This window comes from Henckelia pumila, chromosome 4 (assembly GCF_033568475.1).
Source record: "Henckelia pumila isolate YLH828 chromosome 4, ASM3356847v2, whole genome shotgun sequence".
Taxonomy (NCBI): Eukaryota; Viridiplantae; Streptophyta; class Magnoliopsida; order Lamiales; family Gesneriaceae; genus Henckelia; species Henckelia pumila.
The window spans coordinates 112,189,864-112,216,600 of NC_133123.1; the positions used below are offsets into that span (position 1 = coordinate 112,189,864).

General features: G+C 37.3%; 1 protein-coding gene across 1 annotated transcript; it reads right to left on the reverse strand.

The window, feature by feature from the left end:
* Positions 1 to 21,424: 21,424 nt before the first annotated feature.
* On the reverse strand, positions 21,425 to 26,406 carry LOC140865313 (uncharacterized). The gene is made up of 4 exons (XM_073269912.1): positions 26,194 to 26,406; positions 23,362 to 23,629; positions 23,110 to 23,214; positions 21,425 to 21,796 (listed from the first exon to the last, which is right to left on the reverse strand). The coding sequence occupies exons 1-4, from the start codon at positions 26,388 to 26,390 to the stop codon at positions 21,686 to 21,688; spliced, it is 681 nt and encodes a 226-aa protein (XP_073126013.1). The 5' UTR covers positions 26,391 to 26,406; the 3' UTR covers positions 21,425 to 21,685.
* Between the last annotated feature and the right edge of the window lie 331 nt (positions 26,407 to 26,737).

Here is a 26,737-nt window from a genome sequence, read left to right on the forward strand (position 1 = left end):
TATGAAAATATCAGACGAAGAGCTTTATCTTTTGATCAGAGAGACAGAGTTTTCTTGAAGATTTCTCCGTTCAGAGATACAGTCAGATTTGGCAAGAGAGGAAAGTTATTTCCCCGTTTTATCGGTCCGTATGAGATTATCGAGAAGATATACGATCTTGTTTATCGACTCGCTCTTCCTCTATCTTTGTCTGGTATTCATGATGTATTCCACATCTCTATGCTTCGAAAGTATTGGCCTGATCCTTCACATATTCTCCAGCCTGATGAAGCTGAACTCGATGAGACTCTCAGTTATTTTGAGCAACCTATTCAGATTCTTGATCGTAAAGACAAACAGCTCAGAAACAAGACGATTCAGTTGGTTAAAGTTCAGTGGAGTCGACATGGTACTAAAGAAGCGACTTGGGAGACTGAGTCAGATATGAGACAGAGATTCCAGATTTGTTTCATTAATATGAGTTCTTATTCTGTTTTCCATTATTCATTATCTTATGTGTATACAGATTGCATATGATTTCGAGGACGAACTCATGCCTTAGTGGGGGAGAAATGTAAGGCCCTGAATTATTTAATTTTAATCCAAGAATATTTAATTTGGAAATATTTAAAGTTTAGAATTAAATTCTAATATTCTTACATGAATTAGGATTGAAATTGTATTAAATCTCTTTTTTGGGGACTGAATTGCAAATAGCCAAAACTTCAGGGACTAAACTGCAAATATGCAATATATATCTCAATTTTAGTTGCTTACTCATCATCATCAACGTGTATTACTATCAGCTCAAAGAGAAAGAAATCAGAACCTTGCCCAATGCCAATTTTGTGTCTTCGAGCTTTGATATCTTGTGATCCGGCTGTCAAAAATTCAAGATAAATATATATCTGCGATCACAGCTCCGAGAGCTACGTTTTGATACAAGTTTTATTCATTTTTCTCATAATTAATTTTTATGTGGAAGATGGGTTTGGCTTATTCTTGGCTCTATGCATCTATGTGATAGTACCGAATATGTATTCGAAGACGGCTCGATAAAAGACTATCGTTTGGATTTTATATGATTCTAGGAAGCAAGAATCGAACCCTTCCTTTTCTGATATTTTTGGCTGTGTATTTATATTGTTATGGTGTTGGAGAATATGATGAAAATGATGTGGTATCTTGCGTTGGATATTGATTCGGTTGCCGGTTTTTAGCCGTTACGCCGTCGATTTCAGAAATTGCTACACTTTTGAGTCTATCGTAGGAGCTATGTTTAGATGGTGTTGTTAGCTGATTTTATCGATTGTTATCACTTCATTTTCAGCCTTGTCTTGACGTATTCGACTTCGAGAATCCGGACTTGAATTGGCAAAGAGTTGAAGCTTGAGGTTTGAAGTTAGTTTGATTGTTCGACTTTCAATGACTTCGAGCAGAATTTGATATATGTTATTGATGTTATGTTTTCAGCTTTGAAGTACTTTCCGACTCGACAAAGAAAGGTATAAATCGATACAACCTTGAAGGGACAGAATATTCGAGATAGATACCATTCTCGAATTCCCTTAAACCACATACTTGTATGCTTAGTTGATTTACTTGTTTGTATGCTTACTTGACCTTGATTGTCTAGCATAAGTTGTATGTATGGCTTTGGCTTGTTATATATTGATTTGCATTAGTTTTGTATGCAATCCTCTTGAGCCAAAACCAACATGCATAGAGGGCCTGGCGGTCTAGATTGCAATTGACGTTTGGTAAGTTGTAGTAAGTGGCAAAGGATATAGATTTAATCCTAGATCTAGATGACTTACTATAATTGTACCAAATTCATGGGATTTAAGATGTTTGACGCCACCTCGAGAGGGAGAGTCGGTGGTTAGTTAAAGATTTTATTTCCCGAGATCCCAAGAACCAATAACTCTTTGTTTCAGACTTGATATCCTTTTCTTTGGAACATGCATTGTGTTTTTGTTTAAGCCTTATAGCATGTTCATATCATTTATACTGGGAATTATGTTTCTCACCGAAATTATCCGGCTATTGCTTTGTTTGTATGTGTGCATGGCAATAGGTGGGGCGATATCGAGTCAACAACGACAAGGATAGATCAAGATAAAGCTTAGCATGTGAGGACTCGGGTTTTAAGCCAGGGAACATGTACTTTGAATGGTTTGAATTGGTAGACATGTTAAAAAGGAAACAAGAACTTTGTATTCATGTTCTAGTTGATGTATCCTTGTTTATAACTTGGTTTACCTTGTATTTGAATCACTAGATGAATGTGATAAAGACTTATGAACATGTTTAAAACTTGGTATAGATGTTGTGTATGTTTTCGATTGGCAAAACATGTAAAGAAGAGGTTCACATATCAACCTTTTTGCTGTTTGAAAGCAAAGTAAAAGACTGCCCAGAGTTGTGCTCGGTCTGCTCTTTTTGGCAGACCGAGCGCAGCCCAGAAATCCCCAACCTAAGAGTTGGGTTTGGGGGGGGGGGCGCTCGGTCTGCGGTTTTTAACCAACCGAGCGCAACCCTATTTGAAAAAAAAAATTGTTGATCTTTTGCGACGTGTTTTTGCGTCGCCAAATGTAATGTTTTGCGTCGCTGAATGTCCTATATTACAGATTAAATATGTTTCGTTATTAATCGCCCTATAAGATTAGATTAGCACTCGAGGTCCCCACAGAACTCGTTGTAATAGATCAAACTTGTACTGCATCATGTTTTTTATTTTGATTGTATCTCGGACCTCGGATATTTTGTTAAACTTGATATGAATATGTTTGGGAATTATATGAAGCATGTTTAGTACAGGTTTTCGTGTTTTAGGCAGAGTCCCTCTCGCTTGAGCGCCTGAACCCACGCTCGAGCGAGCCTGGTTTTTGGTTTGGACCCAAGGGGCGCTCGCTCGAGCGCGCGAGCATACGCTCGAGCGAGGGACCCTTGGCCTTAAAAAAAAATTTGTCTTGCTTGCTTAGCTTGGTGTTTGATTATTTATTGTTTGTGCTTTGAGATTTGATTAGCACTCGAGGGCCTCACATATTGGGTATTTGAATTTAACTAAGCATTGACATGAAGTCTTGAAGATGATATTGAGAATGTACATTATCCATTTCAGATTTGAATTGGAGATTATCGAATTTGAGTTGCAAGAATTCGAGTTGTTGAGAATTCGATCGAGGTTTGGTTTGACTTTGTATTGAAAATATTGATAATTGATCGAATGGAAATTTATATGAGCTCGTATTGTGTAGCTTTGCAGTTGAGCATTTAGGAAAATCGAGATTGAAGGTATGAGCATATGAGGAAAGAATGGGATTGAACCTCGAGATGAGTTGAATTCTCGAGTCTCGAGAAAAATCACACATTTTGCTTATTACATGTTATTGCTTGGGTTATGTGATTCGATTCTCGTATTTGATTGATGGCATAATTATATTTTGATGTTTCTCGGTGATTTCCGATAATTGCTGTTATGCCATTTACATGAATCGATTTACATGCATATGATTGAGATGGTTTTTGAAACGAGCATTAGCGAGAGCAAGCTATGTTGATATACATATATTGCATCATCTCGTTCATATTGAGCCAGCTTTATTTCAAAATTGATAGCATTGATTCCGAGATCGGATATGAATCTTGATGCCGAGGTCGGATACGAACCTTGATGCCGGGTTGGGTACGAACCCCGAGGAGTTGATATACCTATACGGAGATCGGATATGAATCTTGATGCCGGGGTCGGATACGAACCTCGATGATTGATGCCCGTTGTTGCAAGCCAGCATATTCTTTAACATGCATTTTATGAAAAGCATTATTTATTTTAAATAACATCGGTTAGTCTTATCGATTTGGAATACATTTAAGTTAACATATTTGATGATTATATGCTTCTGTTGTTCATACTAAGTTTTATACTTACCGGTTTTTTGACTGTTGCTTTGTCTGTATGTGTTCATTGCAATAGGTAACCCAGGGCCGAGTCACTGAGGGCCATGAGATTTGGGTTTGAGTATAGAAGTGGTGCTCCGGGTTTAGCAAGTTTTATGGAGTCGAACTTGATATGTATAAGAGTTGCATTTTCAAGCACTTTTGTATCATCGAGCATGGTTATATATTCATCTTGGTTGTGGTGTTTAAGCTTATTTTGAATGTAATAATTGACCATGTATCGAGTTTGAGTCATTTTGGGTTTCCGTTTGAAGTTTGTCCAAAATCACCTCGAAGTGTGTTGGTTATTTTGTAAATTTCTGCACCGACACATCTCTGTAGAATGATCATAACTGTTCACTGAAAATTCCAATTAAGGTGAGGTTAATGACATTGAAAATCTAAGACAAATATCTACAACTTTCATGTTTATTACTTTTTCAAATTCTGCATGCAAGAAGCTGAAACATTAGCATGAATATGATGCAACTGCAATGTTTCAGCGCAGCAGATTCAGAGGGTAGTGCCCCAGCGCTAGAGAATAAGCGCTCCAGCGCCAGTAATTCGAAGGACTAGCGCCCCAGCACTTGTTTTGCAGAGCTCCAGCGCCTGAACTTCGAATTAATTTTTCCAAGTTTCATTTTTTAGGTCCTAAATTCATGTCCATGATCTTTTAAGGCCTTTTATACATATTTAAGAGTTCCTATGTTAAAAAAAAAAATTTCCCGGAATTGTTTTGTGTTGTCGTTTGTATGCCGCACCCGGGGTCCCACAAAAACTATGTGCTCCAACTCAGGTTACTCGACAAGTCACTCGATTAAAGTTTATTTGAAAACGACAGTAAAGATTTCTTCTGATTCAAGCTTCACAAATTACCAAGTTTCCGATATACTTTATTATAAAAAGCTCGTTGTCAAGACATGCACAACTAACAAAATATAATAAAATCATAATGTTTTCCCGAAAGATACATTGCAAAGTTTGGGCACAAGAGCTATCTACGACCGTTGCCTTCTACATTTGGAAAGATCCAAATCTTGCATATATTGAAGCGTACTCTATAACAAGAAAGGACGGAAACAAAAATGCTTTTGCATTAATGAACTTAACTGAACTTAACAATTTGAATCATTTTGCATTCTATCAAGAGCACTCTTTCTCTTTCTTAAACGCTTGCATTCTCAAAAACCTTGAACACACAAGAAAACCATACTATTATTTGCTCAAACCAACCCTCGCTTACCATAAGTATCACATTTTCAAAGATCAACCAAGGGTTTATCAAAGCTTCTCAACCACTTCAGTCAAAAGGTTTTCATAAAAAAAGTTTGATAGTTTTGATCTAAAGATTCAAACATTTGTTATTGTATCATATGGTGTACGTGTATAAGTTTTAAAGTTAGAGTGAGTTGTTATAAAGAGTTTTAAAACCAAAGTCTTCTAGTGATTTCTTTCCCAAGTTCAAAAAGTTGAGATGTACAAGGATTCAGCCATCGAACTTCCATATATCTTGTGTTCTTTGCCTTCTGCATCTTATTTTCTCTTGTTGATATCTTTTTGAGTTGAGTATAAAAATTCATTGAAAACTATCGAACTGTTTTTGTACTTTTTTTTTGGTTCGAGTGTATTCAAAAGTTGAGATTTTAGGTCTATTTGGTTAACTTCTACTCGACCATCCAAGTTATTTTAATTTTTTTTAATTGTATATTCATCCCCCGTTCCGAGACATCTTCGGTCCAAACAAAATTGTTGGATCAATTCAGTTTTGGTGTATTAACAATGTTAAGGCAAAAACCAATCAAGCTAAATTGATATCGAACTAAACTGGATAACTGAACTGAGTGACTAATTCCATAAGCAAAACCGATTTTCCTAAACTGGACTAGTCAACTAAGCTAAATTGAACTCGACTAAAACTTCTAAGGCTCCTAAACTACAAGTCATCACTCAAGTCCAAATCATATTTCAAGGACGTCATTTTACCCCATACAACTGGAAATTGATAAAGTTCTTCGTAAAAAACTGAATCCAAGCGCACTATATCATGGTAAGTTAGATCATACCTATACAGACACTATCTCGACATACATCTAACGGTTGACATTTATCAATAAATATGGGGTCCATTATTTTTTAGTGGATCTCGCATGTATTGATAAATGATGACCCCTTAGATCTATCATGGGGGTAGTGCCTGTAAAGGTAAGTTGAAATGAACCCTACATTATGTACTATTGGGAGAAAGGAAAATGACGTGGACAAGGAAAAATATAAAAGTTACTATATTTGGAACGGATCAATTTTTTATTTAAATTACTGTTACAACAAGATTGCTATAAATAGAAGTGAAGATTAGTATATTTAGCTCTCTCGGAAGTTCATCAAGAAATCTACGAACAAGTTCGAAGAATTCAAGAGCTAAACTGATAACAAGAATTCAAAGCACACTTTACGTAGATTTTATACCTTGATCATTAAGGATCAATTGTGCTAAGAGATTTCTTTTAAATCATTTGTATTTCGACAGTTTGTTAACTTTTCATGTTGTATAAGAAGAGTTCTAGGAGTTTTAGTTAGGCACTGTTAAACAAACTGAACTGAATTTTGCAGACTATTTGTACTATCCAAAGTCTTATAGTTGATATCGTTCCCAAAAAGAAAAAGAGGTAACATAGAATTTATTCAAGTCTCTGAACATCCAAAAACAACTTTGTGTTATTTACATTTCAATCAGTCTACTTTATTGTTCATTCAAGTCAATTTTCTAAGCGTTCTATCTTTGGTTACCTTCCTGATAGTCGTGTTTTGTTTGCATATTTTAATGTCATTTTGTTAGTGTTTTGCATACATTCATATGTCTTTGTTCATGTTTTATCTTATTTTTGTTTTATGCATGCATTTAGCTACATAATATACTCCCGGGTTTAATGTGTAGGAATTATCAAGTTTTAAGAAGAAATAAGATTTTTGCTCATGCGCTCGATCCTGCGTACTCATAGGATCGAGCGCGACCCAAGAAGAAGTAAGGCAGAAGGTTTGCAAAGTTTCATGCGCTTGATCCTGCGTACTCATGGGATCGAGCGCGACATCTTAAGATTCAAGGCAGTGAGCTTGAGTATGAAGGCGCGCTCGATCCGGGCAACTCATAGGATCGAGCGCAAGAGCTTTTACGAGAATAATTTGTAATTTTGGAAACTCTTTTATTTTGGACCCTAGACTTTTATTAGGCTTTTATTCCGTTTTTGGGAGATAATTATCAGATTTTACCATATCTGTAAGGCGGCTAGGTTTTGTATTACAATTCTCTCTCAAGTTTTCTTCCTTTCTTTTGAATTTTTCTTAGGTTTTTGATGAATCGTTGTAGCTAAACTTTTATATTTGGTTGAGGGAGACGAAACCTTGAAATAATTTATTCATGAGATTCGATTTTCAGTATTTAATTCTTATTGAGTATCAACAGTTGATCTGTTTTATTTCATATTTGTATGCAAAATTTTCAGATTGGCCATCTTAGGATTTTGCTATGCAAACTACAGCTAAATTAGAATTCAAATTCGTAATTGTTTGAATCAACTAATTTGCGAAGCAACTACGTTTGGTATTTTCTGCTGTTGAATTTATTAAATCTTAGGAACAACTCTTGACTAGGCTAAATACATCCGCTGGTGCATGTGTTGCCTAGGTTTATCAGTTTTACTTATTTGAATGCTACCTTAAATTTAAATCTAGATCACTGGAATCCGGGTTAATTTATTGGTAAGGGTTAATCTAGAACGCTGATGTCTAATTAACTAAGCTTAAGGTGAAACGGGAATTTGATTTTCAATGATGAATATTTGATAGGATTAATTATCTTTAGGGAATCGATGATTGAATGAATGAATATCAAGGGTGTAGTCGACCGATACCAAGGCTTGTCTCTTATTGATTTCTCCAGTTTAATTCTCAATCTTCCATGATAGTGATAATATTACTTTTTAATTGCTTAAATTTTTACTAGTTAATTCCAAAACTCAAAAACCCCCTTTGTTTTATTTAGAACACATTAAATTTTCATTTTCTCGTGGGAACGATCCCTACTCACAATACTACATATTCTTGTTTATCTATTGAGTTGGGTAATTTGGGCATGACGCGACTTAGAGCTACCAAGTTTTGGCGCCGTTTTCGGGGAATGGTGTTTAATTTATTGTGTTCATTTTTTTCTTTTTGTTTTCTTTTGTTTAATCTCACTCTCCTTTCTTTTCTTTGTTTCTAGTTCTCTCTCGTTCATGCTTTCAGGTGATTTTGCTGAAGAAGACTTTCTCTACGACCCGAAGATCGAAAGGACTTTGCACAGGCAAAGGAAAGAAGTTCGTAGGCAACAACAAGAGGAAGCTGCTCGAACTGCATTTCCAGAAGAAGAAATGGCGGCTAATGCTAATTTGAGTCTTAGACCTTTGGGCACTCCTGATCCCAATCAACAGCCCTTATGCATTACTTTTCATACATTAGAAAATAATGCCACTTTTGAACTTAAATCTGGATTGATTCACTTATTACCCTCCTTTCATGGTCTTGCAGATGAGGACCCGAATAAACACTTGATGGAATTCCACGTGGTTTGCACGAGTATGAAACCCCATGGAGTGACAGAGGAGCAGATTCAGCTAAGAGCTTTTCCTTTCTCTTTGAAGAGTGCTGTTAAGGATTGGCTATATTACTTTCCCTCTGGTTCTATCACAACTTGGACGGAGATGAAAAGAATCTTTCTGGAAAAATATTTCTCAGCCTCTAGAGTTGCGAACATCCGGAAGGAAATCTATGAAATCAAGCAATACTCAGGGGAATCACTGCATGAATACTGGGAGTGGTTCAAGAAGCTTTGTGCTAGCTGTCCACAGCACCAGATAAGTGAAAATCAATTGATTCAATTATGCTATGAAGGTTTGTTACCTCATAACAGGAGTATGCTAGATGCAGCAAGTGGAGGCGTTTTTATGGATAAAACGCTAGTACAAGCGAGGAATTTAATTAAGAACATAGCTGCCAATTCTCAAAAATTTGGCACCAACAGAAATAAGCATGTACCAAAGAAGAACAGCGAGGTAAATGTCTCTTCCCTTGAGCAACAATTAATTGAATTGACGTCTCTTGTGCGTTAGATGGCTGTAGGGAATGGAAAAATTGCAAAGGCATGTGGGATTTGTGCTACAGTGGGACATGCTAATGATATGTGTCCCACACATCAAGAAGAATCGGTTGAACAGGTCAATGCTACTGGAGGATTTTTTGGACCACCACAGCGTAAATATGATCCCTATTCCAACACATACAATCCTGGTTGGAAGGATCATCCAAATCTGAGATATGAGAACCCTCAGGCAAATCAATCTGGGCCTCAAGCACCACCGCACAATCAAGCTTATAGGCCACCGTATCCTCAACAGTAGCAGCATCCTCAGATTCCAAATCCAGGTGAGTTTCTTGAAAATATTGCTAAGGATCTTGCTACTAATACTGTAACTTTCCAACAGGAAACAAGAGCAAGTATCCAAAACTTGAATACCCAGATGGGACAGATCTCCACTGCAATCAATAAGTTGGAAGCACATCAGTCCAATGCTTTACCATCTCAAACAATTCTTAATCCAAGAGAGAACGCAAGTGCTATCACTCTAAGGAATGGAAAGGAGTTGAAGATTAAGGAGAAAGAAGTTGAGGCTTCGCCTAAGGAGAAGCCACAAGAAGAACCAAAAGCGAGTGATGGAGAAGCATCCAAGGAAGAAGCACCAAGAGGTAAGTTTCCTTCACTCTTTGAATATAAGCCTGTTGCCCCTTTTCCCTTAGCACTTAAGGAATCTAGAAAAGATTAAGGGATAAAGGAACTTTATGAGACTTTTCGTAGATGTGAGGTAAATATTCCGTTGCTAGATGCTATTAAGCAGGTACCTCGATACGTGAAGTTTTTGAAGGAATTATGCACAGCAAAGAGGAAAAAGACACTGAAGGGTTGTCAAAAAGTGGAGCTTGGTGAGAACGTATCTGTTGTGATCCAAAGAAAATTGCCCGCAAAATGCAAGGATCCGGGTATGTTTTCTATCTCATGCACTATAGGGAATGTTAGACTTGAGAAAGCCATGTTAGATCTAGGAGCATCAATCAATGTTATGCAATATTCTATCTATGCATCCTTGAAACTTGGTCCATTGAATAAAACTGGAATTGTTATTCAGTTAGCTTATAGGTCTAATGCATACCCTAGGGGAACAGTAGAAGATGTGTTAGTGCAAGTAAATGACTTGGTATTTCTTGCAGATTTTTATGTGCTCGACATGGAAAACGGTGATCACAATAGTCCTATTTTGTTAGGCAGACCATTCTTGAAAACTTTCATGACTAAAATTGATGTTCACAGTGGCACACTCACTATGGAATTTGATGGAGAAGTTGTGAAATTCAATATTTATGATGCCATGAAATTTCCTGACAGTGATGATTGTGTATTTTCTGTTGATATTGTGGATTACTTGGCACAAGATTATTATGAGCATGCAGGAAAAGATGAGCTTGAGGTGGCTATTGTTGCACCCATTCAGCAGGATAGTGGAATTGGATTCAGCGAAGAAGCGAAAGAGATTGAGAAAATTTTGAACAGTTCTCCTGAGCTACCTCAGTTAGGTAATGTCTCTTATATATCATTACCAATTTCTAATACTCGGCGCCTTCCATCTGTTTTGCAGGCGCCAGTGGTTGAACTAATGACGCTTCCCAAACATCTTAAGTATGTTTTCCTTGGAGAAGGAGAAACATTACCAATCATCATATCCAATAGTTTGGAATCCAACCAAGAGGAACAATTAGTCAAAGTACTACAAGATCACAAGACTTCTATTGGGTGGACCATAGCAGACATCAAGGGAATTAGCCCTTCTACATGCATGCACATAATTTTGATGGAGAAAGGAGTGAATCCCTCACGTCAGCCGCAAAGAAAGTTGAACCCACCGATGATGGAGGTGGTGAAGGCTGAAATTTTGAAACTCCTTGAAGTTGGAGTCATCTACCCGATTTCTGACAGTCAGTGGGTCAGTCCAGTCCAAGTGGTGCCCAAGAAAACCGGGATAACTGTGGTGAAGAACAAGGATGATGAATTGGTTCCCACCCGAATTCAAAATGGGTGGAGGGTTTGTATAGATTATAGGAAGTTAAATGCTGGAACCCGAAAAGACCACTTCCCTTTACCCTTTATTGATCAAATGATTGAACGTTTGGCATGTCATCCTTATTATTGTTTTCTTGATGGCTATTCTTGTTATTTTTAGATTGCTATTGCGCCAGAAGATCAGGAGAAGATGACATTCACTTGCCCGTTTGGCACCTTTGCATATCGACGGATGCCCTTTGGACTTTGCAATGCACCGACCACTTTCCAACGGTGTATGGTTAGTATCTTTTCTGATTTCATTGAGCATATCTTAGAAGTTTTTATGGATGATTTCACTGTCTATGGTGATTCAGTCGAAAACTATTGGTTTAACATTGCTCTTGTCCTTAAGAGGTGTGTCGAAACCAACCTAGTCCTAAATTCTGAAAAGTGTCATTTTATGGTTGGGCAAGGTGTTTTGTTGGGTCATGTCGTTTCATCTAAGGGAATAGAGGTAGACAAAGCTAAAATTTATATTATTCAATCTCTCCCTTATCCCACATGTGTGCGGGAAGTACGCTTTTTATTGGCCATGCAAGTTTCTACAGGAGATACATTCAGGACTTCGCCAAGATCGCATCCCCCATGTGCAAACTGTTGCAAAAAGATGTCCCGTTTGAGTTTGATGAACCATGCAAAATGTCCTTTGACAAACTCAAAGACTCATTTACATCTGCACCAATAATCCAACCACCGGACTGGAGCAAACCATTTGAGATCATGTGTGATGCCAGCGACTATGCTGTGGGCGCGGTTTTGGGCCAAAAAGTTGGGAAAGCACCGCAATGCTATCTACTACGCTTTGCGTATCCTGAACGATGCCCAATGGAACTACTCCACCACTGAAAAGGAACTCTTGGCTGTAGTTTTTGCATTAGAAAAATTTCGCTCTTATTTACTTGGTGCTAAAGTCATTGTTTATTCTGATCATGCAGCTCTTCGTTTTCTGATGGCGAAGAAGGAGGCGAAACCAAGGCTAATAAGATGGATACTACTCCTGAGCGAATTTGACGTGGAAATCAAGGACAAAAGAGGGACAGAAAATTGAGTCGCTGACTACTTGAGCTGCCTAGTTCATATTGATGAGGAGCTGAGCTTGCGTGAAGAATTTCCTGATGAGCAGCTGTTTTCAGCAAGCACAGAATTTCCCTGGTACGCAAATATTGTCAATTATTTAGTTACTAAAGGGTTTCCCTCTGAATTCTCCAAGGCACAAAAGGACAAGGTGAGAAGCGATGCCAAGTATTATGTATGGGATGATCCATACTTGTGAAAACACTGCGCTGATCAAGTTATATGTCGATGTGTACCTGCGAGCGAGGTAATTCCTATTCTCACGTTTTGTCATTCTCATGTGTGTGGTGGCCATTTTGGAGCAAAAAAGACAGCGAGAAAGGTGTTGGATTGCGGATTTTTTTTGCCATCCTTATTTCGAGACGCTTACATTTTTTGTAAGTCGTTCACTCAATTCCAGGACGGTAGTATCTCCCAGCGTAAGGAGATGCCTCAACAACCTATTTTAGTTTGTGAAATATTTGATGTGTGGGGCATCGACTTCATGGGACCTTTTACAAGTTCATATGGTGTTGTCGACTATGTCTCGAAATGGTTAGAAGCAAAGGCCACCCGTACTGATGATTCTAAAGTTGTTGCAGAGTTTAATTATCAAGCACAATCTTTTCTCTAGGTTTGGGATTCCAGGAGCCATCATCAGTGATAGAGGAACGCACTTCTGCAATCGAACTCTGGCCAGTTTGCTAAAAATTACCATGTGACGCACAGGATCTCCACCGCATACCACCCACAATCCAATGGTCAGGCTGAATTTTCGAATAGAGAGATCAAGTCCATTCTAGAAAAGACCGTGAATCCTACAAGAAAAGACTGAAGATTGCGTTTGGATGATGCTCTGTGGGCCTATAGAACCGCATTCAAGACGCCGATTGGAATGTCCCCATATTGGCTGATTTTTGGAAAACCATGCCATCTGCCAGTGGAATTGGAGCATAGAGCCTATTGGGCTATTAAAAACTTTAACATGCAGATGGATGAGAGTGGCGAGCACCGGAAGCTGCAGCTTCAAGAATTAGAAGAGATCCGCAATGATGCTTACGCCAGCTCAAAGATTTACAAGGAAAAGACAAAGGCCTTCCACGACAAGATGATTTCTAGACAGAAATTCGAAGTCGGTCAGAAAGTTCTGCTCTATCACTCACAACTTCGGTTGTTTCCATGTAAGTTGCGTTCACGTTGGAATGGTCTTTTTGTTGTAACTAATGTCTTTCCCCATGGTGCAGTTGAAATTCAAAGCTTGGACACATCCAAAACATTTAAGGTCAATGGCCACCGGCTTAAACACTAATATAAAGGAGTCCAAGCAAATGTAGGAGGGGACGAGCATGATATCACTCTAGATGCTCCGCCAAATGTCGAGTAAATCGCAACATTCAGTCGAGCCAACGACCTTAAACAAAGGCGCTGACTGGGAGGCAACCCAGTGTTTCTATTCCTTTTGTTTTTATTTCATCTTAGTCGTTTGTTTGTTTGCTTTGTTTTTACTTGGTTTTCAGAAAATTTTGAAAAATTACAAAAAGCATCACTGGAGGAATGCCGCGCTCGATCCTACGAACTCATAGGATTGAGCGCGCGATATTCCCCAACTCACTGCCCCGGATATTATTTTGTGCGCGCTCGATCCTGCATACTCAAGCGATCGAGCGCGCGGAAATCCTCAACTCACTGTCCCGAACTTTTAAGTTGCGTGCTCGATCCTGCGTACTCATGGGATCGATCGCGCCTCCTTTTGCGCGTTTTTTTTTCTTTTATCTTCTTTTCCCCCTTCTCTCCCCTCACTTTTTCTCTCGGCCTCCCTAGAACCCTAAACCCCCCAAATTTTGAATTCTCTCAAATCTTCACCAATTGTTCTTCATCTCTTGCAGGCATCATTCTACGGCTTGGAATCATCATCCCTTCTCTCATCTACACTTCTCCACCGCCATATTTTGCTAGGAACGCCGGAATTTCTGGTGCACACCACGTGTTCGAAGAATCGCCCCTGTCAATTTCTCTTGCAATCTTTGCGATATCATGGCTCCGAAACGCAATAGATAGATAAGCAAATCTTCTCGCCAGGGCGCAAGGGCTTCAACCGCTTCACTAAACCTCACCGGCCGATTCGTCAACCAAACTGCTCGGGATAGGTATGATCATGATAAACTCCATCGCTCCCCTATTACTGATAGGGGTTTTGATCTTGAATTTAACGAAAGCGATGTGTCTATCCAAATATTGAACCGTGGGTGGGGCACATTCTGCAAGCAGTACTCCGGCCATTGTCCCTATTGTTAGGGAATTTTATGCTAACGCTGCAGAACGGGTGGATGGCAAGGCCTTCGTCCGAGGAACTTTTGGTTTCTTATACACCCTAGGAGTTGAATAGTCTGCTAGAGACACCGGATGTCGATGATAGCCTATACCAAAGCATCGCCCTCGCCCCGGATTTACATGAGGTTCTTCAGCAATTGTGCTTTGTCGGGGCTGCCTGGCTGGACCCTGTTACTTTCAAATGCTTTAAGGAGAAATACCTACTTTTGAGTCCGGCCACTTGGTACTCCTTCGTCGCCCACCGTATGATGCTCATCTCCCACACGAGTGAAGTCCACGTTGAGCGTGTCGTGCTACTCTACGCTCTTGATCTTAATTTGCCGGTCAATGTGGGACGAATGATTCATGATCAGATGCGGCATTCAATCAATTCCAGGACAGCGGGTCTTTTCTTCCCGATGATCATCACACAGTTGTGCATGCGCGTCGGTGTGCAACCTCGACCCGACGAGGAATGGTTGCAACCAAAACGCCCCATTGACAAAGCGGCTATTGATGCCAAACGAGCATATCGGAGAAGCCAATTCATGGTGGACAATCACTTTGTGCCGGTCCACGATCCCGTATGCCATGTGCCGCCTCCCCGCCAAACTACTACTGTCACTGTATGGAGTTGGCCAAATACGCCCAGCACCAAAATGCATTCAATGCAGCTACAGCTTCGAATCTTTAGGCCTTGGACTACATTTGTCGCGGCATCTCCGAGAGGCTAGGGATCGACCCCACCAAGCTTCCACCGGCTGTACCATTCCCACCACCTTTCAAGTTTCCACTCACCAATCCTGTCCTTCCTCCCGACATGAAGAGGAGAACGACGCCAACCGCTAAACCAGGGGAGTTTAGTTTACTTTTCTTTGCATTTCATTCCTTTTACATTTTTTGTTCTTTGGTATGTTGTTTGTTTTATAATTTTACATTAAAAATCCTAACCTAAACCACTCCAATCTCACGATAAAACACTTAGCCGCCACCTTCATCAGACACCCTCCATCAGTATCAGCCACCATACCCATATCTTGAAGATTTTTAACTCGGTTTGAAGATCCGTTTGTCCCGGAGATCAATCTACATGTCGGTAACGTAAATTCGAACGTAAATAACGCAAAGGCACGTTTGAATCCCTTCTTGAACACCATTTAAGTCATATTATTCTGATTTTAGCATGAAAATTATGATCTTGCATGATGTATGTGGTTTTAATAAAGAACATTCATGAACATCATAGAACCTACGTTTTTAAGGCTTATGAATCAATTTTCTCACGTTTTTCTGTCATGGATTGTTCTAGCTTGCTGACCAACGGGTTGAGGGTTGATATAGGGTCCCTAGGGTTGTGTTTGGATGATGGTTCAGTGGCTTTAGTCGTTGGTTTGGTCTAGGTTCATGCTGGACGCGGGTTTAGACGCAAACTGAGCGGTTTGCGTGCGAGGGCTTGTTCTTGGTCCACAGGACGAGTTTTAGGTTGGTTCCAGTTGCGTTATAACCCCAAGACCTTTGGAAAGGTTTTCCAGGTGGTTATCCGGTCGTTGGTGGCTGGAGATGGGCGGCCGAACGGCCGGAAGTCAGCGGTTGCGTTCTGCACGTACAACAACAGAGGGGCTCTGTTGTTTTGGTTTGTTCTCCTTCTACAGAGCTCGGTTTAAGGTCAAATTTATTGAGTTAGAACTGTCTGGGTGTTGTCTAAGTATGGGAGGTAGTTTCAAGGCCAAAGGTGGCCTGAGCAGGCAGCACAATCAGATTTTCTGAAGCCGCTCAGGGATACCTCGAATTGGGCTTAGGGAGAGGTAAGCTAGGAGTCTGGTGTTTTGGCAGGCCGGGCTCGGCTTTTCGGGTCCGGGTCGGGTCTAAAATATAATGGGTCAAGTTAGTTTGGTCCGGGTTATATTAGTTGGGCTCGGGTATTTTTATTTTAAATTAAATAAGAGATTAAGTTAATAATTAATGGGTTTAGGCTTGACTTAGTTAATTAATTAGACTAATTTAATATTAAGTATGGGCTTAAATAATTAATTAAGTGAGCCCACTAATTTGTCATGGGCCGCGTGATCCATGAGTATTATTGGGTCAAGTTGTGTCGGATTTAGTAATTTTAACGGTCTAATCCCTAGGATAATGAACTAGATAATTAATTTATTGGATTAATTTTAAGTTAAATAGATTAATGGGCTTAATTAATGTTTTAAATGATCCCATTAGTTTGCCATGAACCTGGGGATCCATGAGAATTAATGGGTCAGGTCATGTTGGGCTTAAAGCTTATTGGGCCAGTCTAAGAATTTTTGGGTTTAAGTCAAGTGGTCAGCAGCTCGAACAAGTCCTTGGAAAAATAAATGTCTGTAAATATATATTTAATTCATGCATTCATTTTTATTAGATATATAAGTATGATTTTTAAGAAAATAAATTAAATATATATTTACGGGCAAACTTTCAGGAAAATAAAGAAATAAGTGAGAATTTTCAAGTTCATGCATCATGTAAGAATTTTTTTGATAAGTTTAAATTCATGTTAAGAATAATATAATTTTTATGGAAGTTGAAGTGAAGGTGGAAAGTGATGTGGTTGGAGGCCAGGATACCTGGGCCCGGTGACCTTCCTAATGATGTTTATGTATGATGAGCTTATGGATCCAACTGAGAGGGCTGGTGAAGTGGCAGCACAGAGGTGGAAACCCCACCGCCGCGTACGTTGGTTTAAGATTGATCAATCGCTTAGTATGAGGCCACCGACATGGATACGACCTGTTGAGAACTAAGAAATCATGTTATGTCGTTTTATGAGATTTATTAATTATGATGATATATGTTTTAGCATGATGATAGAGCAGTATAATTATTTATTTCATGTTTATATGCTTATAATTTTAAGATCATGCAAGTATAGTTATATTCACGTATTTTATATGATGTTTTCTTGTGTGTGGTTTAATGTTGTTACATAAGGATAGAACATGCTGAGCCTCTAGGCTCACTAGATTTAAATGGTGCAGGTGAGCATGAGAATAATGAAGAGAATGTGGTCCTGACTGGCGGCGAGGGCATATGAGCATCCAGACAGCTAGTACCCGTGACCATTGCTCTAGGATAATTTTTATGTTGAGATTTAGAACACTCAATTCCGCACATGTTTTATTATTTTAGATTTTTAGTATATGCATGGATGTTAGATTTAATTATTTATTTTAATGTTTGCATGGATTTTGGTGTAGAATTATTATTTAGAAATTTGGTTATGGAATTTTTATAAATGAATACTTAGTAATTAATTTTAAGTATTTAATTGCATGCGTGTACTTTTATTGTACTTATTGTGTACATGTATTTTAAATTAAGTAAAGTTATTTTTAAGTATGATATATATATGTATGGGCATGTATATATGTATTAATATTATTTTATAGTAAATAAATAAATTAAAGTATAAACTATATTTTTTTAAAAAAAATTTAGTAGTAGTTTTTGGGTCGTTTTATTCAAGGTCCTATAACTACTACCTATAGCCTAAACACTAATTCCTACCTTAAAGGGAGTAAGTTGAATGTTAGAATTATTTTATGCTCCTACTTTGTAATGTGAATATGGAATGGTGTGGTGATAGAAATTTGAAAACAAAATATTGTAGTGAAAAGGGATAGAAAAAAAATGAAAAAGAAAGTGGTGCAAAAAGAAAAAAAATTAGTTGGTGAAAACCAATATAAAAAAAATGGAGATCAATGAAGTGCAAAGAGGTTGAAATCTGAATAAAAAGGAGTGGACTTAAGACAAAGAGCATAATTTACTCCCTCTTTGAATTCTTTTCCCTTCATTGTAGCCATGAGCCAAGTCTAACATTATAAGCTAATTAAGACCTATTGACCGAGTCACATTCGCCCAATATACTAGTGGAGAGGGGTTGCGAGAATTTTGCCTATGGACTATCAATTGACACTTTCGATGAATATGAATTTTTGATCGAAACACGCACACACTTGAATCCTTGACCCAATTGTGAGTGTGTTGATTTGAATGTCCATTCATCTTGATCCTATGCAACCTTAAAAAGTCCTCATGATCTATGAATGTGTGAATTAAAGAGTGTTTTGAGTTGCGGAGTTTATAGTTTGTGTGGTGAAATTAGTTTGTGCTTTAAAAATTTTCAAAGGAAAATTAGTGGGTTTGGATGGATGTAAAAATTTTGGAATTGCTGAGGCTAGTGCTCCGTGGTATTTCTTGATTTTTGTTTTCATTCTGTTGTCTTTTGCATGACTTGCTCGAGGGTGAGCAAGGATTAAGTGTGGGGTATTTGATATTTGTGTTTTGTTTGCATATTTTAATGTCATTTTGTTAGTGTTTTGCATACATTCATATGTCTTTGTTCATGTTTTATCTTAGTTTTGTTTTATGCATGCATTTAGCTACATAATATACTTCCGGGTTTAATGTGTAGGAATTATCAAGTTTTAAGAAGAAATTGGATTTTTGCTCATGCGCTCGATCCTGCGTACTCATACGATCGAGTGCGACCCAAGAAGAAGTAAGGCAGAAGGTTTGCAAAGTTTCATGCGCTCGATCCTGCGTACTCATGGGATCGAGCGCGACATCTGAAGATTCAAGGCAGTGTGCTCGAGTAGAAAGTCGCGCTCGATCCGGGCAACTCATAGGATCGAGCGCGAGAACTTTTACGGGAAGAATTTGTAATTTTGGAAACTCTTTTATTTTGGACCCTAGACTTTTATTAGGCTTTTATTCCGTTTTTGGGAGATAATTATCAGATTTTGGCATATCTCTAAGGCGGCTAGGTTTTGTATTACAATTCTCTTTCAAGTTTTCTTTCTTTCTTTTGAATTTTTCTTGGGTTTTTGATGAATTGTTGTAGCTAAACTTTTATACTTGGTTGAGGGAGACGAAACCTTGATATAATTTATTCATGAGATTCGATTTTCAGTGTTTAATTTTTATTGAGTATCAATAGTTGATCTGTTTTATTTCATGTTTGTATGCGAAATTTTCAGATTGGCCATCTTAGGATTTTGCTATGCAAACTACAGCTAAATTAGAATTCAAATCCGTAATTGTTTGAATCAACTAATTTGCGAAGCAACTACGTTTGATATTTTTTGCTGTTGAATTTATTAAATCGTAGGAACAACTCTTGACTAGGCTAAATACATCCGTTGGTGCATGTGTTGTCTAGGTTCATCAGTTTTACCTGTTTGAATGCTACCTTAGATTTAAATCTAGATCGCTGGAATCCGGGTTAATTAATTGGTAAGGGTTAATCTAGAACGCTGATGTCTAATTAACTAAGCTTAAGGTGAAACAGGAATTTGATTTCAATGATGAATATTTGATAGGATTAATTATCTTTAGGAATCGATGATTGAATGAATGAATATCAATGGTGTAGTCGACCGATACCAAGACTTGTCTCTTATTGATTTCTCCAGTTTAATTCTCAATCTTGCATGATAGTGATAATATTACTTTTTAATTGCTTAAATTTTTAGTAGTTAATTTCAAAACTCAAAAACCCCCCTTTGTTTTATTTAGAACACATTAAATTTTTCTTTTCTCGTGGGAACGATCTCTACTCACACTACTACATATTCTTGTTTATCTATTGAGTTGGGTAATTTGGGCGTGACGCGACTTAGCGCTACCACTTCCGCACAAACTTATTTTGTTAGCCAACTAATATTGACCCGCGAGAATTATAAATTCCAAGTTGTTAACCCAACTGAATTAATTTGAAGAAGAATTTAGTGTGACTGTTTATTCAACCTTGTTCTAACCAATCTCCCCATCCTATCATTATATTGTATTTTTAATTATGTTTGTACAAAATTCTATAACTTGGGAGTTGGGACGATCGGGATCAAATTCTTCCATGTTGTAATGTTAGTTAATTTTACTTTTGATTGTAATTTTAGAAAAAGAAATGTTTGCTCTTTATTATCTTATGTAATTAACATTTGGAATAAGGTTGTGAACCTATGAAACATATACTGCTTGTCACTAAAGATTTCAATCTCATTTCCATCCTACAATTTATAGGATCATTTACAAGAATAAAGGAAGATTATTACTGTTTTATTTTTTACGGTGAATGTGACGGCAGAACCAGCAATGGTGGTGAAAATGGAATGGCAGGGATTTAACTTTAGGTCTCATATGGGGTGGGTTCGGAGTTGTATGCACTTGGATTCTCTCTATTTATGTCTTTTATTTTTTTTAATTTTTTGTGATTTATAACATTATAAAAACCCGATAAATTATTTGTTTTTTTTTAATTGCTTTCATTTCTTTATGTTTTATTTGCATTCGCTTCTTTTAATATTGATCATCGATCCATCCAACCTCTGTGGAAAAGTGAAAACCCTTGAAAGGAAATGAAAAGTTACACGGATTGGTACATCAAGAAGGTATTAGGTTTTAGTTCGATCGGTTGACTTTGAGATAAGGCAGAGCACCAATGACATTGTTACGATTAACTTGTACCTGTAAATAAGACACGAGTACTCAAAATTTTCGAAAATCCATCAAAAGGATTTGTCAAATTGTTCACCGAACACTTGGGGTTTAGGATTTGAAAACGCATGACATTTTTGAAAACCCAAGAACAAATTTGAAACAGTCTCACAAGTGTTCGGTGAACAATTTGACAAATCCTATTGATGGATTTTCGAAATTTTGAGTACTCGTGTCTTATTTACAGGTACAAGTTAATCGCAGCGACTACTTGGGATTTAGGATTTGAAAACGCATGACATTTTTGAAAACCCAAGAACAAATTTGAAACAGTCTCACAAATCTATTTTGAAGACAAATCTTCTATTTAGTTCACCCATAAATAAAAAATTATTTTTATTCCAAAAATTATTACTAAATTATAAATATTTGCAAGATTGACCTGTTTCATGTATAAAGATCTGAATAAAATATTTCTAAAAACCACTTTTTCAGCACTTTTTTAATTGATCAAAAGCTTTGTAGCAAACAAAATGACTGGTGGTGTTAGGTAAAATTTACACAGCAGAATGTACAACGTTCCCAAATAATTTCTGCACAAAATCTGTTCAACCATGTGTTCCTGCAATTTGGCACAGGTGCAACTAAGACGATAACAGCTCAGTCTGCTAAAAAAGCCAGTCCAAACTCCGTTGTAGGCGACTTCATAGAAGGTGCCAATTTTATCAAGAATGTAGAAAATCAATATCATCTTCCAAAACATCTGAGTATTGAAGAGGCGAGAGTTGAAGATAAGAATTTCAGCCCAGCTGCTCCTCCGGGGAAGTAGGAGATGACATAGTACGAGAGAGCAATCACCTAGCAAATCAGACGTATCAAAATACCGAAACCATACTAAAGGTAAATCATGCAAAATTAAGTATGCTTCCCCACAAATGCATTTTCAAACTACATGTAGGGTAGTTGTTTCAATACTCCGTTTTCTGCCTTCTCGACTTCGATTTTTCCGATCATCTTCATTCTTACCTTGCGATTAGTAGCAAGTAAACTCCTACTTACAAAAGTCTACGTTTTGCTAATGTCCATCAATTTCAGAAGAGAAATGCCCAGGAAATGGCAGGAATTAATAATCACAAAGATCTACATACAGGCTAGGATACATATACATTTATCCAGAACCTTATCAATTTAATCAAAACATATGAAATGCTTGATCCAAACTAATTTAAACTTTCTAAAAAATAATAACAAAAAGTTGCACCCACCACCCTCAAATTTCTTGCCAACACCAGCCCACACCTTCCACGCCCCCAAATTTCATCCCGACGGTTGCCAAAGCAACACCAGTTGAATCATGAAGGGAGAAAAATTCCAGGGAAGACGGACAGACAAAGGGAAGAAAAAAAATGATTGAAACTAAAATGTTGATTAAAATAATGAGTACTAAGTTTATATTAATCGTTAATATTTTAATTATACTATATAGTAATTCAAATTCTTCGAATTCTGAAAAATAAAAAATGTAAAATAAATTGCATACAAAAATCCATTTTAAGTATCTTATATCACATTTGTAGAACATAATTCAGTTCCATTTCGTTTAAAGAAAAAATATGCAAACACCAAGTGTGCTATTCAATGGTAGAGAACGGAAGGGACCACTAATACATGAGGTCGGCTCAGGATGCATCATCATGCATTCTGGGAATATAATAAGGAATCCCAATGGCTATGTGAGCCATCTCCAAACCAGCAGGGACATCCTTGGTCCCACTCCAACTTTCAGACTCAGTGCCAGAGTTGGACACGGTTCATTCGAAATTAAAAATGACAAAGTATAGAGTATTGAATTATCTACTGAACCAATAAATAGTACATCTTCTCTTGAAAGAGTTGATATTCAAGAATAACGCACAGAAATGAAAGCAGTTCCAGATTCGAAACTCAAAAAATTCCAATCAGTGTAACTGCGGACTCTAATTTTGCAGGGAAAAAGATATGCTAAGAAAGTTTGACGCAGTATCTGAAAACCTCATTAGTTAGTAGAATAGGTCAAGATTTCCTCTGTGACAATCACATGAACAAGAACAATTGGAGAAGAGGAATATAAAGTAAGAATGAATGTGCTAATTAAGAAGCTAATTGTTATACGAGGGGTGGGAGTTTCATACCTGAAGTATAGAGAAGAAACCTGAAAGAAAATAGCTGTGAAGAACCATGGATGCATAAATTGTACCCATCATGCTGCCAACAAATCCTAATGTGAAATAAAGTCTCTGCGTGAAAGGAAAATGTGATTGAATGGGTTGTAAGATTTCCAGGAAAGTGGTTAGGAGAATACAAAAGTGGAAAAGACAACTCATTCTAATCCTGGAAATATTATAAATAAATTAATTTTCTTAAAAAAAATACAATTGCAATACCTCCTTAGAAAACATGTGTTGAAGCTGACTCTTTGGACCTTTGAGGGCAAAAAGCGAACCAACTATGAAGGCACAGCCAATAGTGAAGCAGACAGCAAATTTTTGAGGCTTCAGCACCATCACAGGAAGGAATATGGTGAAAGCAATGAAGATGAAGAAGACTCCAGTGGCAAGGAACAATCCAAAGTACATAAGAGACTTTCCAGAGGGAACATAGCTTGTGGCAGAGTTGAAGCTCCTGGGTAACCCTCTCACTCCTTTAGATACCCTGTCGAAAAACAAAAATTGAGGTCAATATAACAGATGAAACAAATTGGAAAAGCTTTCCACCATAATCACATATGTTTCAATACGATTGGCCAAGGCTTGGGCTTATGCTGATTAATATTTTGTGCAGCTTGGAAGAAGACAGCTAGTTTGTTTCTAGTCAAGTGAAAGGGCTTCTCGAGGTAGAGTACAATATTACTGCAGAAACCAAGCAATGATTTGCTCACAAGGCCAGGGCAGAGAGACAGTGAGCTGGTAGGGAATCAGTCCAAAGCTTCCTGTGGTGCTCAAGTCAAAGGCTTGATATTCTAATAATCTAATTCCTCTGCTCTTAAGGCGAAAAATGTATTTGAAAATGAATATCTGTCCTTTTCCGTCCATATACCACAATCAAACTCCTAGTTTCGAACACATGCATCCCACAAATTCGATAAATCTTATACTTATTCATCATTACAGCAATAAGATAAAACAAAGAGTAAGATTCCTCCAGACTTCAGCTAACATTCTAATAGTAGTATACCACGCTGAACATCTTTAACACTATTTGTACATTTATTTTTCATGCAAAAGAACACAAGTATAGCATACCCTGTCTAAATGTAGGTTATTTGCAAAGGTAGGTCATGCATTTGGAAGAGTGGCAAACCTAATTTTATTCAATATTCTGTTTTAACAAAAATTTATGAACACCAAAAACAAGTGATGATGGCATAATGCAATACTCCAGTATCCACATTATGAAAGCAGGTACTCGGGTATTCTTTCAGGTGGTAATTTGTAGCCCTTTACAGCTTAGCGCCTAATGCTACACTCTCAGTTTAGTTCTGAAGAAAAAGGAAACTTGGAAAATTAAGACAGATTGAGATTTGAGATTAATGTATGCTGTTTATCATTACCTCCACTTATCAGACAACATGGATGCTGGAATCTCCCAGAACAAAATCTATCCTTTGCAATAGCAATGGATTTTGGCATTTTGCTGTTCTTCTAGACGCTTTCAGACCATAGATTAGTGCGTTGTTGGAATTGGTTGCTAATTTGGAATATATTAGGATTTTTAGCTACGTTTTTAAAATTTCTCTCCTGTTATTGAATCACATCTTCATCCAAGCTACATTACTGAAGCTTGCTTTGTGCTTGAGAAAAAACTCGTGTAAAATTTCAACATGAAGAATCATTTTTATGATTCAATAAACTGGCAACAACAATGTGATACGGAGGCTCATATCCTATGGCCTTTTGAAGAGAATATTTGTGGCTTTCTTGAATGCTATATCTCCCAAAATATGGCAATAAATCGTGGACACAGATGAATAAGATATGTATAACCACAACATAATAACACAGACAGTCATAAAGGAGAAATTCCGTCTGCGGTTCATTTATATTTCCTAAAGTCTATCTGCAGACTGCAAGAGAAAAATAGATACAAGTTCAGAGGGATTTTTTTTCAACAAATAGGAAATATGTAAATCAGATTGTATGGACAAATTGGAAGGTTCCCAAGGTGCTTACACTTAAGACACTGATCTCAGAACTTCAGCAATATATGCAGGCCTAGCAAATACTTAACTAAAAAAGAAAATCAATATTGTTGGTGTTTTAAATATTCTTAGCATATTTTCAAAGATTCTCACAAGAACAGTCCCAGATGTACTACCCAGGAAGATGATAGGCATTTTCATATTCATGCGCACACTAGACACTGAAAAAGATATATGGCTACAAATCATAATGTGAAAAACATGAAATATATGCATTGAGGACCTGTTGGGTAGACATTATTGTCTTGGATGGTGCAAAATTTGGAGACTAAAAACTTGTAAAGGATTTGAAATTCGGCAAGAGTTCTAGTTAACACCACAAAAACCAAACTGTTTCAAAGGTTTTCTGTATTATTTTCACAACGTCACCAAACAGAGAAACACAAAATAACCGATGTCTAGCCACTAGTTCCCCATGGAAACACTTATTAAATTGACTGGTCATGCATAAAACAGAAATTTATTTCCACTACAAACCCATTTTCATTTAATAAGAGCTACAAACCCAATACAAGGGCAAAGTTGCAGAAGCAGGACAGTTGGTTGAGTGAGTGAGTAAGGTGTTTATATGAAGTAACACATTTTGCATTTTCATTGGTATTTGCCATTACAGTAGTTATGAGTGATAACTGATGAAGGACGCGTGTTAGCCCTATTATAGCTTTCCAAAGGGAAAAAAAATAGGTGAAAGCAATGATTCAGAAAACATTAGCATCTGCAATTTATTCAGCTCCAATACATACATACTAGCACCAGTTCATACGTGTAACAAAGTATTGACGGTGTCAACAAACGAAGATATAAGCTGCATTAGCATTTGCACATCTCTAATGCTAACAAAATTAATCTACTGTATGCGTTGACAGCGCACGCTAATAACGAAGCAATTAATTCTTCACTCTCAGCAATTAGCAGCATAACATGAATCGCAAACAGTAACACTGCGTCAAACCATATATAAAACCGAAGAGTAACATCCTCTAATTGTTGAAGCCGGCTAGGTTTTCGGAAATCTTACACATCGAGAGTACTGGAGACTTTGTCGTTGGCGGTGCGAACGGCGGCTTCGATATCGAATGAGGAATCTGCGTCGGTGTCGACTTCGGATTTGGAAGCGGCGGCGTAAGCATTCCAATCAGCCAGTAAAGAAGACGTCGGCTGGCCGATTTCGTTGCTGGGACCGCCGGTGAACCACCCTGGACTGGTTTTCTGCATATTTATTTTGAATCTTAATTTTCCTTCTCTGCTGGCTCTAAAATAATATATATTAAAAAAATCAATTTGATATTCTAATTATTGATAAAATATTAAATTAGTACGTGAACTATTAAAAATAGTTTAATTGTGATCAAATTAAAAATTTTATTTTACTATTTACAAAAATTATTTTAAAGTTCAATATTTATGTTAAATTCAAATAAATGCACATTTTTTTATAAATGATTTTATTGATTATAATTATAATTATAATAACTATAAATTTATATTTATTTAAATTTTATTAAAATAAAGAGATACTCATTGTAGAAAACAATATAATTATTATTTAATACAAGCATATA

What these genes read in the sequence shown, in the direction of transcription:
- LOC140865313 (XM_073269912.1), bottom strand. Translation starts at nt 26,390, where the DNA reads ATGCAGAAAACCAGTCCAGGGTGGTTCACCGGCGGTCCCAGCAACGAA. An exon ending in GTCTCCAGTACTCTCGATGT is followed by an intron (nt 23,630 to 26,193) that starts GTAAGATTTCCG and finishes GTTTTTCGACAG; the next exon opens with GGTATCTAAAGGAGTGAGAG. An exon ending in AACACATGTTTTCTAAGGAG is followed by an intron (nt 23,215 to 23,361) that starts GTATTGCAATTG and finishes CCTTTCACGCAG; the next exon opens with AGACTTTATTTCACATTAGG.